General features: G+C 39.5%; 1 protein-coding gene across 1 annotated transcript in view; it reads left to right on the top strand.

Annotated features, from left to right (window-relative positions):
- Positions 1-11493, top strand: part of prkx (protein kinase X-linked) — a 133602-nt gene extending 122109 nt beyond the window's left edge. Inside the window, exons 8-9 of the mRNA XM_073044233.1 lie at positions 5251-5396; positions 6543-11493. Coding sequence (XP_072900334.1) covers positions 5251-5376 — 126 coding nt within the window. The 3' untranslated portion in view covers positions 5377-5396; positions 6543-11493. The remainder of the gene's footprint in view (positions 1-5250; positions 5397-6542) is intronic.
- Positions 11494-13271: the final 1778 nt, after the last annotated feature.

The following is a 13271-nucleotide window of genomic DNA, read 5'->3' as shown; positions in this document are numbered from 1 at the left end:
TATTTTCCAGATCTGGTTAGTAAAAGTGTTAGAGATGGGTAAAAGCCTTGAAAGTGATACCATAAGACATGGGAGCAGAATTAGGCCATTTGACCCATCGAGTCTGCTCTGCCATTCAATCATGACTGATCCCTTTTTTCCCTTCCTCAGCCCCGCTCCCCAACCTTCTCCCCGTAACCTTTGATGCCTTGTCCAAATAAGAACTGATCAAGCTCTGCCTTAAATACACCTATCAACCTGGCCTTTCCACATCTACTCTGTCTAGGCCTTTGAACATTGAGAAATTCAATGAGATATGCCCCCCCTCCCCATTCTTCTAAATTCCAGTGAGTACAGAGCCAGAGCCATTAAATGTTCCTCGTATGATAACCCTTTCATTCCCGGAATCACCCTTGTGAACCACCTCTGAACCCTCTCCAATGCCAGCACATCTTTTATTAGATGAGGAGCACAAAACTGTTCACAATACCCGAGGTGAGCCCTCACCAGAGCCTTATAAAAGCTCAGCATCACATCCTTGCTCTTGATTTCTAGACCTCATGAAATGAATGCTAACATGGCATTTGCCTTCCTCACCACTGACTCTACCTGCAAGTTAACCTTTAGGGTGTTCTGCACAAGGGCTCCCAAGTCTCTTTGCATTTCAGTTTTGGATTTTCTCTCATTTAGAAAACAGTCTGCACGTTTATTTATATTACCAAAGTGTATGACCATGAATTTCCAACATTGTATTTCATTTGCCACTTTCTTGCCCATTCTCCTAATCTGTATGGTCTCAGCCCGAAACATTGGCTACTCTTTTCTCACAGATGCTGCCTGACCTGCTGAGTTCTTCCAGCGTTGTGTACGTATTCTTCTAATCTGTAGCCTTCCTGTTTCCTCAACACTACTTGCCTCCACCAGTCTTCATGTCGCCTGCAAACTTAGCAATAAAACCATCTATTCCATCATCTAAATTGTTGATATACTGCATAAAAAGCAGTTCCAACACCAACCCGTGTGGAACAACACTAGTCACTAGCAGCCAACCAGAAAAGGATCATTTTATTCCCACTCGCTGTCTCTTACCAATCAACCACTGCTCTAACTATGTCAGTAATTTTCCTGTAATGCCATGGGCTTTTAATTTGGTAAGCAGCCTCATGTGGCACCTTGTCAAAGGCCTTCTAAAACTCCAAATATACAACATGCACTGCATCCCCTTTATTTTCCCTACTTGTAATCTCCTTAAAGAATTCCAGCAGGTTCATCGGGCAAGATTTTCCCTGAAAGAATCCTTGATGACTTTGTCTGGTGTCACTAAATACTCCATAATCTCATCCTTAACAATTGACTCCAACATCTTCCCAACCACTGAGGTCAGGATAACTGGTCTGTAATTTCCTTTCTGCTGTCTTCCTCCTTTTTTGTTTAAAAGTGTGGAGTGACATTTGCAATTTTCCAGTCCTCTGACACCATTCCAGAGTACAATGATTTTTGAAAGATTATTACCAACACCTCCACAATCTGTACTCCTACCTCTTTCAGAACTCTAGTTCATCTGGTCCGAGTGACTTCTGTAGCCTTGGGTCTTTCAGCTTTTGAGCAACTTCTCTCTTGTAATAGTAACTTCTCTTCCCTCACATCCTTCAGCATCCGGCACACTGCTAGTGTCTTCCACAGTAAAGACTGATGCAAAATACTCATTTAGTTCCTCTGTCATCTCCTTGTCCGCTTATTTCTCCAGCTTCATTTTCTAGTGGTCCTGCATCCACTTTCATCTCTCGTTTATTTTTTTTACATACTTGTAAAAGCTTTTACTATCCACTTTGATGTTATTTGTTAGCTTGATTTCATATTTCATCTTTTCCCTCCTAATGGTTCTTTTAGTTGATTTCTGTAGGTTTTACAAGTTTCCCAATCCTTTGTCTTTCTACTAATTTTTGCTTTGTTGTATGTCTCTTTTGTTTTAACATTAGCTTTGACTTCCCTTGTCAGCAATGGTTGTACTATTTTGCTTTTTAAGTATTTGTTTTTGGAATAAATCCGTCCTGCACTTCCTCATTTTTTTCCTAGAAACTCATGCCATTTGATGCTCTGTTGTAATCACTGCCCGCATCTCCTTCCAATTTAGTTTGGCCGTCTCCTCTTTCATACCACTGTAACTTGCTTTACTCCACTGAAAAATACACTGGGCTTTCGGCCGTGCCACGGCACTAATTTCGATGGTGGTTCCGCCATTTTGTTTGGCGCGCCAAAGCACGTCCGCGCAGGCAGCCACCCTGCGCTGGTCTCTGAAGTCTTCATCTGCTAGCAGGAGGCAGATATCTTCTGGCATTTGCTCCAAGAAGATCTGTTCAAAAAGGAGGCAAGGCTTATGGCCATCTGCCAGTGCTAGCATCTCACTCATCAGGGCTGATGGCGTGGTCACCCAGGCCGTCCATATGCAGTAACCGCATGGCACATTTGCGGCGAGAGAGGCCAAATGTGTGGATTAACAGGGCCTTGAGTGCCTCGTACCTGTCTGTTGCCGGGGGCTGATGCAGGAAGTCGATAACATGGCCCTGGTGGACGGCGCCCACCACGTAATAATACCTGGTGACATCGGAGACAATTTGCCTGACCTGGAACTGGGCCTCTGCTTGCTCGAACCAGACCATGGGTTAAGTGGTCCAGAAGGTTGGCAGTTTAAGGGAAACTGCATTCTGCAGAGCCGAGTCGTTCATGCTGGGTCCGAATGCCATTGGACCGTCGGGGTCACCAATGTGGTCGCACTGATACGCAACGAGTGACAGCAACACACTGAATCGAGCAGGGTTTGGTTGAACTGTTTACTGTTTCAATCTGCGCGCACTTAAGTGCCCGCTCCCAGCATCCCCCGCTCTTTGCAGGGCGGAAGTGACATCGGGTTCCAGGCCAAGGTCTGCCCCGCACTCAGAGCCCTCTCGGTTGCCGCTGGCTGCGGACTCACCCGCGACTGCTGGAGCCGGTTCGCTTGCTGCGTGGGCGAACCGCCACAGTATACTTATTACTGAGGGAAATTGACACAGGGCTGCTTTGCACTAGTTGCCTATTCACATTTCCATTTCTCCTGGCAGTCATCCAGCTACTCTCCCCCTGCAACTTCGAGGTGACTACTTCCCTGTAACTCTGATCAGTTATCTCTTCACTCTCCTGTACAAGCCGAAGGTCATCCAGCTGCTGCTCTAGATCCCTAACGTGGTCTTCAGGGAGCTGCAGCCTGTTGCACTTCATGCAGATGTAGTTCCCTGGGATACTCTGGGTCTCCCGGGACTCCAACATCCATCATGAAGAACACACAACTGCCATTTACTACACTAGGTACAGTTAGAGGAAAAAAAGGGGGACCCTTCACTGATGCGTATTCAGAACCAATGCCCCTTTTAAGCCAAAGCCTGACACGTCTACTCTCACCACTGGCCTACTCCCAACATTGTCCCTTCCAAACAAGAGCCGCCAACCTGCGAGAAACCCCTTTGCTGTGGCCTGCTTCTGCCACTGATTAGGCTGTCAGATTGAGCCTGAACGCCCACAAAGCTCTCATTTTGAACAAGTGTCACTGATCTGTGAGAAACCTGATGTTCACATCACTGACTTATAAACCAAATAAGAATTCTTCATAATGAATTACTGGATTTTAAGGTGATGAATTCCAAGCAAGTATATGGTGACATATACTTACTTTTTTAAAACTTCAAATAAATCTAAGGTTTCACTGTCGGAGCAAAGAATTTCAACCGAAAATGTCAGTGATTCCTCACCTCCCACAGATTCTGCTTGACCTGCTGAGTTCTTCTCACAGATAGCTTGTTGCTCCACATTCCAGCATCTGCAGTCCTTTGTTAGTCTTGAGGTTGTTTAGTTACCTGGATTGAGGTTTTTTTTAAGTTGTTAATGATCCTAATGGTGCTGTTTTTTTATCTAAGAACATGAAGGTATATAAAAAGTACTGTTCAGAAGTTAGTTTCCTGAAAGATATTATTAATCATTAACTGTAGATTTTAAAAATGCGTACTTAATTTGCTGGATCAATTGATCATTTGTTGGTGTATAGAAACAAGCATTTGATCTGGATCTTTAACTCAGTGCTGAAGTGACCACATCAGCAGCTAACTTCCCAGAGCTGCCCTAGATTATCCGATCGTCCCTGTAAGGCCAACTTGCCCATTTTAAAAACAAGATGTGGTGGGGCATTTTTTCAGGTGGGATGCTTGCTCTCTAGCATAAACTTGTTTAGTGTTCTCTTGTAGTAAAGCAGATTTTTAATTATTTTCTTTTTTCCTGCATTCTCTTAAAACTTACAGTCACTAAACATAAATCCTTAGCTGCTCCCTTTAAATTTTTGAATCACTTGGGGCCATTTATTTCATGAAAATTGCTTTGTAAACTGTTTTGAAAGTTTCTGTATTTGGTCAGATTGTGATCCAAGTGGATTATTACATAGTGCTTTAATACTTCCTGCTGGAAAGTAAATCAATTATGAGGATTGGATTAGAGGAGGTAAGTCTGAGTCACTTAAGGCTATTCTTTTTCATGTCACTGTTCTTAATAGTACTGGCAAAAGATTGAAATATATTCCAAAAACAAATATAATAAACTTGAATTTTTTTTGGGAGCAGGGCGGGTGGGTGATTCAACTTGTAGGGTAGGCTAAAATTCCAAGTTCTCTCCTTTTTAAAACAAAACTTAAAAGGGGACCTGATGGGCAGTTGTTTTTGTACATAAAGGTGGCAGATCTATAGAACAAGCAGCCAGAGGAAATGGCTGATGCAGTTAAAATTCAGAATCCAATTTTTTTTAATCACCGACTTGTTTGTGGAATTTATTGTGTTAGTGACAGGTTCTTCCCTTCTGCGATCAGATTTCTGAATGGTTCACAACCCCTATTTTGCTTTTTTCTTTGCATTATTTATGTTTTATATTTCTAACTACAGCTTGTATATTTTATGTATTGCACTGTACTGCTAAAGCAAAACAGCAAATTTCACGACCTATGTCAGTGATAAACCTGATTCTGGTTTTTACTTGTTTTTAAGCAGGAAATTTGTGTTTAACATATCGATCAGCTTATGTACACTGTGCTCTCGTAAACAGCAGACTGATATCCAGAAAATCTATTATCAAGGTGTAAATAATGGTCAGGATAGAAATAATATAGAAGTCCTGTGTTAGATTGTCTGCACTTGCAGGAATATACAATCGAGATCTGTCCACCATTATTCTTCTAAATGGGTCAATTCTCTGTTTCAGCCACCAATAGTACCGAAGCTGTCTCATGATGGGGATACCTCAAATTTTGAAACCTACCCAGAAAATGAGTGGAAAAAAATTCCTCCTGTGCCTCCCAAGGATCTGGAAATTTTCAAAACATTTTGATTAAGACACTACACATTAAAGTGAGTTTTTATTATACAAGTTATGACAGCCTGCAGCAATGTTTCTGTAAAGTAGTTACTTATATCACAGAAATGGACAGTGTGATTTTTCTGTCTTTGGGCTAACTTTTCTATTTAAATCTTGTTGTATAAACTGCCGTAAGTTCTAAGGGCAAGTAGTTGCCCATTTTAAAAACTGTCAGCTGTTCTGGATAGGATATAGTACTCAAAAAACAAACAAACAAACACTTTTTCTCAGGCTTTTCGGGGGGACGAGGGGTGTGGTGGATAGACTGGAAAGGCAGAATTTTTTCTCTTTGGGTAGGTGAGATTACACGGCATCTGATAGGTATTTAAAATCATGAATGGTCAAGGCTGTGTGGATAGAAAGATGAAGAAGTCGGGAACGTAGATTAAAGGTGATTATCTGAAGAAATGCCTTATGGGAAAAGTGTTTAGGGTTGAAATGGTGTTCTATCTAGAGCAGGGGTTCCCAACCTGTGGTCCACGGACCCCCTAGGTTAATGGTAGGGATCCAAGGCATAAAGTTAGGAAACCCCTGGTCTAGGGGCTTGCAAAATCCTGCAGCCAGTGATAATAGGCACTGCTTGTAGCCCTGGTTGCCTCTGTAGCACCTATGGAGGAAAATGGACAGTTGAAGTTTCAGGTCAAGACCATTGGTTTGGACACAGTCTGGGTAAAGGTACTTGACTCAAAGCATTGACTATCCATTTTCCTCCATAGATGCTGCCTGGTCCATTGAGTTCCAGCAGCAGCCTCTGTGTTGCTGCAGATTCTGGCAGCTTTGGTCTCTTGTGTCTCGCTGTCTCTTATTAAATGCTTTGATCAACAGCCAATATCTGTCTTGCATCACCAATCGCAATGCTCTCCACACACCTGGAGGCATATTCCACTGTAATCCTCAGAGGAGAATGTGACAAAGAAGTTGCAGGCCGATAGTGAGGAAGCAGTGGAGTGGGAGCTCGATAGATGGTTGAGTGATGCAATGGATGGAATCTGGACAAGGTTTAATCTGTCAGATAGCATTAAGTTAATTATAACCTGCAGCAAAATAGCTTTAATTATTAAAGAAAGATCATGGTAAACATGTGTAAATCAATTTCTGCATTTCCTTCATTATATATGATTGTTTTTGTTTCCCCACAGAGGACTGAGTAAAAGTGTGACCAAGCTGAATGCTCTTAGAAGAATCAGGCATCAAATTGCACATTTGTTTCTCCAGTTTGCTTTTTTATCCCCCCAATGTGGCCTCCTGTGCCTGGAGATCCTGTACAAATCAGTACACTGAAAGGTTCCAGATGCAATTGTGGTTCAACTTCGATGTCAATCAATATGAAATGACTGGAAGGTGTATCCCGACGTCTGGAAGTCTAAACTGGATTTTTTAACATGGAATATAATATAGATAATGTAAAAATAAATCTGAACTATTTCATTGCATGTCCGGTATGACACCCATTTTAATTGAATTTTTCAATTGTCTCTTAGAAAATGCATTATTAAAAAAAAACAGATCCAAATTCTTCATTATTGTAAAATGCCTTGATTTTTAAAAAAAGCACAAGTACTTCCTTACAAAGATGTATTTTTTAAAAAAAAGTGTTTATATATATGTCGGTGTAAAAATCGGGGTCATATCATTTTGTAAATATAGATATCCAAAATGGATGCTCTATGCAAATATAAATTGTGTTTTTTGTTTTAAAATCAGGATATGTTTTTTAAGAATATATGTATATAGAACTTGTTTAAAGGGGATCATTCTGAATACCAGCATCTTGCTACTTTCTCAGTTTGCTGTCATACAGCAAAAAAAAACGTTCTGGAGTTATCGTTGGCTCCCATCAGTTATTGAATTGTAAGTTCTTTTCTCGTTCTGAAACAGATGTGCAAAGTAAATAAGGTACTGTTTATATATAGTTACATTGCAATGGCAAAGAAGCTTATTGCTGCTTTTTTTCTGTCAGCATTAAATGAAAGGGTGGGGTGAGTGAAAGGTTTAATTCTAAAACTTTTGATTCATTGATCTTCAAGTTTCATTAAATGTTTTTCTTAAGTGTATATGACTTTAGAATTTAAATACAGGATAAACAATGAGGTTGAGGTGAGCATCAGAGCTTTGAAACTTGAGTAAATATTGGAGACCATAATTCACTAAACCTAGTTTACAAGAAAAGTATTAATTCACCATTATGGGGGGGGTTTTAAGTAAAGAGCAGTGACACTTAAAAAAATCAGATGTTACACTTGCATTGACATAATGTTAGAATGTTTTGAACAGTTTGTTTAATTGAATGATGGGGTAAGAGAAAGATTTAATTCTAAAACTTCAGATTCATCTACAATTTCTATCAGATTGTTTTCTTAAGTGTATATGATGTTAGAATTTAAACACAGGATAAATAAAGAAGTTGAAATGAGCATCAGAGCTTTCAAATGCATAAATATTGATGTGCATAATTTACTAGGCTAAATTTCAAGCAAAATATTATTGCACCATTATGAGGATTTTAGAATTTAAAGTACTTTAAATACTAAAGCACCACTAAAAATGTCAAGCATTACAATTGTGTTGACAAAGCATTTGAATGTATTTAACAGCTACTTAATTGATTGAAAGATACTCAATATGGCACTGACTTGAGGACACATCTGAGCTTTGTTGTTAGCCATATCTCAATTTTTTTTCCTCTGCCCTCCAGGCCCTGAATGATCTATATAGCTTCACCTTTATCATCTCGAACAATAAACTAATAAACTGCTTCCACTCCATCAGTGCCAGCCCTCTTTTTAAACATGCTGATCTAATAAAAGTATTTGCTTGAATTAATGTGTTTATTTTGATGGCCTAACAACAAAAGATTTTGTAGGTGGGCAATACTTTCCATGTGGCCAGCTCAGTTGGTACACCTAACCCGTGTTGCCTTATCTTTTCTTAAGTATCTTCTGGATGAGTTCACTGTGCACAGTTGTCTCCCTCAGGATGAAGGGTCATAAATCCCCCTCCTTTTAAAAAAAAGGCTTATTGGCTGAATTTTATATTTGTACTGCTAAGTGCATTTTATCCAACAGTTCTTTGTCATTTGAATTTGATTAACTGTATGCCAGACAGATGAGAAATGCAGTCTACACAAGTACAGAAAGAACTTCAAGGTGAAATTGTTATTTTTCAAAGACATTTTATATGGTGGACTGAACATCACCAATCCTATTTTTGTTGTGTACTTTTCAGTATTAGTTTACAGCTAGCCTCCATCTTGTTTGAACAGCTTTACTCATTTACTGTTATTTAGCTGGTATTCTACTTTTAATATTGCCAGGAAGATGTTGTTTCATTTACGTTCTTTAATAATGTAGATTTCTTTTAGACTTGAGCTACAGGATAATGTAAAAAATCTGTAAAGGAACAATCCTACTTCTAACAGGAATATATTGTACTATAGGTTTACAGATTTCCACATTTGCTGTGATGATTATGACAGTTAATTGTAACTTGAACAGCCTGATTACCTACAATCCTCATCCTGTAAAGAAAAGCAGAGATAAAATTAAATGCTAAGTAACAGGGCTCTTTGAAGAAAGACTGGCGTTTGCCTTCTCCGAATACATTGATCTTTTGTTTTATAAACGGATTGTCATTCTGTACAGCCTAGTTTATGCAATATGTTATTTAATGTGTTGTACAAACGTTTATAGTTGTTGGAAACCATTTTTCACTAACGTGTTTGCACCAAAATACCAAAATAATGCGAATCAAATGATGAATAGTAATTGTATCAGGATGTTAGCAATACTTTAATTTCTTTTGTTCAGTCATAGGCTCTCCATCAATTCAGACACTTTAAGGCCTAATGGTGAAGTAAATGTGTGTTCTTGGAGGTTTGGTCTGCATGTATACAGCTGTGGTAATAGACAAGAGCCTGTTGATGTATGTCTTAATCTTGTTAGGAGCCAGGTGCAGCCAGTTAATGTCTCTATTTAAGTTGATTTCAGGAGGATCAAAGATGGAGCTTTTCATATAAGCGGCTTCTCTTTATCTCCCATTCATGTAAACAAAACCAGTAGACAGAGTTTTCTTAGCGTTTTAATTTGTTTTCAAAAAAAGTGGCATTTCATGTTGCAGTGTACACTTCAGTGCAACCATTTATGGGTCATTCTGTTCATAAAATATCTGTTACATATCCAGGGGCTCAACTCCAATATCAGCAGCCTCATATACCAACTAATGTTGAGGAACTTAGAAGGTCAGGCAGCATCAATGGAGGGGAATAAGCAGCCAATGTTTCGTACCAAGATCCTTCACCCAAACTGTTATCCCTTCCCACAGATGCTGCCTGACCTTGTCCAATATCTGGTTTGTGACAGTTTTCATTGTTTCTCCTTGTGTGTGCTGGACATTACTATGTGGGCCAGTGATTCTAGAAGTTAAAGTACATGAGCAGAACTAGGCCACTTGGCCCCTCAAGCCTGCCCTGGCATTCAGTATGATCACGGCTGATCTGTGTTTGCCTCAACTCTTATTGTGCCAGTACCTCGCAGACCTCAATTCCTCCACCTTTCAAATACTTATCTTTCTCCATGATCTGATTTCCCCCACCCCAATCACCACCACCCTCGGAGAGAAGATATTTTTATGCACGTCAGTTTTAAAGGATTGACCCATTTTATAACTATTTTCTCTTATTCAGGACTCTCCCACTAAGGAAAAATATCAACATCTATTGTCATGTCCCCTTTAGATCTTGGGTATTTGAATAAGGTCATGCCCCATTCTTCTAAACTTAAAGAAATAAAGGTCTTTAAATTTAGAATAATCTAATCTCCATCCTAGAACAACCTCTCATCTAGGAATGAGCCTGGTGAATCTCTGCCTGATACCAGTATATCCTTCTATTTAGGTGGGTTAGGAGACTGTTAAGCCACTGAGAGAACTGTCTTATAAAGGAAAGAAAGAACATCATTCTGGACCATTTTAGTGGGTGGAAATCAGTTGCTGGATTTGTAAAGTTTCCGATACTAAATCCTGATTTGTATGATTGTTATCATTTATGGGCCATTATCATTTATCATTTATTTTTACTATGAAAACTCTGCAGACTGGCTTGGGTTCCATGTGGGCAGAAATCCAAACATTAGAATCCTTCTGGGTTTGGCCTTTGCAGCTGCCAATTCGAACCTGCTGTCATCAGTCTAGCTACAAGAACTTTTGGAACCTGTTAAGCTGCTGGGGTTAAGTAACTGGACTATTCCAGCACATTGTGTGAATGTTATTAACAAACTGCATTGTCTTAAACTTCTGACAGATGGTTCTTCTGGACCTGGTCCATATTCTAGGAATTGTGATTTAGTCCCTTGTGATTAGAGTTTAATTAAAAATATAATTTCAGTTCCTCCTCATCTTAGCTGTTGGAAATTTGAAGTGTAGCTGCTAACATAGCGCATTGAATAGTACAGGCACTTTGCCCCATGATCTGTGCTGACCTTTTAACCCACTCTAGGACAACAAAAGCATGAAGCAGTATGTGATAAATCCATGTTTATCCTCCTGGATTATCACTTCAGGCGACAACCTGTAAATCAAATGTACCTAAAGCAACAAGAGAGTTTGCTGGATGAACTTAATGGGTCAAGCAGCATATCATGAACTCCAGAGATTCTGTAGTTGCTGAAAATCCAGAGAAACTCAGCAGGTCAGACAGCATCTATGGAGAGAAATAAGCAGTCAATGTTTCAAGCCAAGACTGAAGGGTTGCGCAGCATCTCTGGGAGTTAAAGGGCTATTGATGCTTCAGATCCAAACCTGCATCAGGCCAGATGCTGCTTAACCCACTGACTTCGTCCTGCAGATTGTTAGTTGCTTCAGATTTTTGTCCCCCAAGGCAGAAACTAATTACTGAGTTGCCTTCAGTGTGAGCTGATTGATCAAAATTGGTCAGGTTTTGTTTTTAACCACTAAGTGAACATTTCTTCTTAAGTCAGTTATTCAGCATTGTACAGTCATTGATGTATTCTGCCAGTCACTGTAATGCAGCAAAAACCTAGATTTGCCTTCCTGGACTGTTACTTTTGCAGCATTTAATAAAGCACTAAACGTTAATTGTGCTGTGTCTTGAATATTAAGTTATTTGGAATTGTTATTTTAAAGTTCAAAGTAAATTTATTATCAAAGTATATGTGTCACCATGTACTACCCTGAGTTTCATTTTCTTGCAGGTATTCACGGTAAATAGAAAGAAATACAATAAAATCAATGAAAACTTGCACCACGTATCACACAAACAATAAAAGTAAGCAAATAACATTCAGAGTGAAAGCATTTACATTAGTTATGAGTCAAGCTAGAATAATTTTGGAAAGTAATATTTAAATGGAGAAGGTCTTGTTTCTCTAAACAGATGATTTTCAAACCCACAAACTGGAGTCAAATGATTGGCCTATAATGGTAATGGTTTGCTTCTAAAGGGTTAGTTTGTGTGTGTGTGTCCATCCCCTCAAGGGGAAAGCTACCAAATTTGGTGCTGTGGTCTGGTACAGCTGTTCATATGTGTAGAAATGTAAAAAGCTCTGGAGAGTAATGGATTCAACCTAATACATCATGGGCACATGATCAGGAGGTACTACTGCAAGAAGGCAATATCAATCAAAGATTCTCCCCATCAGGGGTTCCCAACCATTTTTATGCAAAGCACCTGTACATACCATTAACCAAGAGGTTCATGGACTCATGGTTGGTAATTTCTGCTCACCATCCTGCCTGGCCATTGGGCATGAGTTACAGAAGTCTAAAATCCTACACCACCATTTTCAAGAACAGCTACTTCCCTTCAACCAATCCACTCTTGAACTAATTGATACAAACTAGTCACTAGAATTCAGCAATATTCTGATCACTGTAGACAAAAATGGAATTTATTTTTGTAATGTGTGTTCCTTCTCACTGCCTCTCTTTAATCGCTGCAATTTAGTAACGCTGACCGCTTCGATCACTTTGCACTAAAATGGACATTTTTGTCCTAATTGTGTTCTTTCTTGTAAACTTTGTGTACAATTTATGGTTCATTTATCTGATGCTATGTGCCTGTGATGCTTCTGTAAGTAAATTTTTCATTGCATCTGTGCATTTAAGTACTTATGCATATGACAATAAACTTGACTTTGACAAATTCAATTGATTAAGTGTAGGAAGGCACACAGGAATAGCACTTAGGTTATCTAAGCATGAAGTTCTGAATAGTGAGGCTGCAGCCCAGGTGTGCCTGTCTGTTAAAGAATTAAAGTGTATGGGTACTGCCTGAAGATTTATTTTCTAACAGCCATTTACAGAAAAATAAAGAAATATAGAATTTTCTGAAAAACTATAGTCAAAAAGACAAACAATTGATGTGCAAAGGAAGATAATATCCAAATAAAAATAATATGTAGACAGTCTTTGAAAGTGAGTCTGTAGGTAGTGGAATCTGGGAGTTATCCGTGCCAGTTCAGAAGCCTGATGTTTGTAGGGTACTAATTGTTCCTAAACCTGGTGCTATGGTACTTAAGGCTTCTGTACCTCCTGCCCAACAGTAGTAGCATGTGGAGGGCATGGTCTGAATCAGGGATTTTATGCAATGGGCTAATACCATTTAAGCATGGTTCTGTAGACCAAGTTGGGAACTCCTGGTAGAAGAGGACTTTGATGATGGATGCTGCATTCTTGTGGCAGCGCTCCGTGTAAGTGTGCTCATGGGGGGGGGGGGGGGAGGGGGGGCTTGCCTTTGATGGATTGGGCTGAATCCATTTTCTGAAGCCTTTTCCATTCTTGGGCATTGGTGTTTCCATACCAGCTAGGTTACTCTTCATAGTGCATATTTAGTAGTTTAAGTTTTTGGTGAGATG

The sequence above is a fragment of the Hemitrygon akajei genome, chromosome 4 (genome assembly GCF_048418815.1).
Source record: "Hemitrygon akajei chromosome 4, sHemAka1.3, whole genome shotgun sequence".
NCBI classification, from domain to species: domain Eukaryota; kingdom Metazoa; phylum Chordata; class Chondrichthyes; order Myliobatiformes; family Dasyatidae; genus Hemitrygon; species Hemitrygon akajei.
This window is presented reverse-complemented; position numbering and strand designations above follow the sequence as displayed.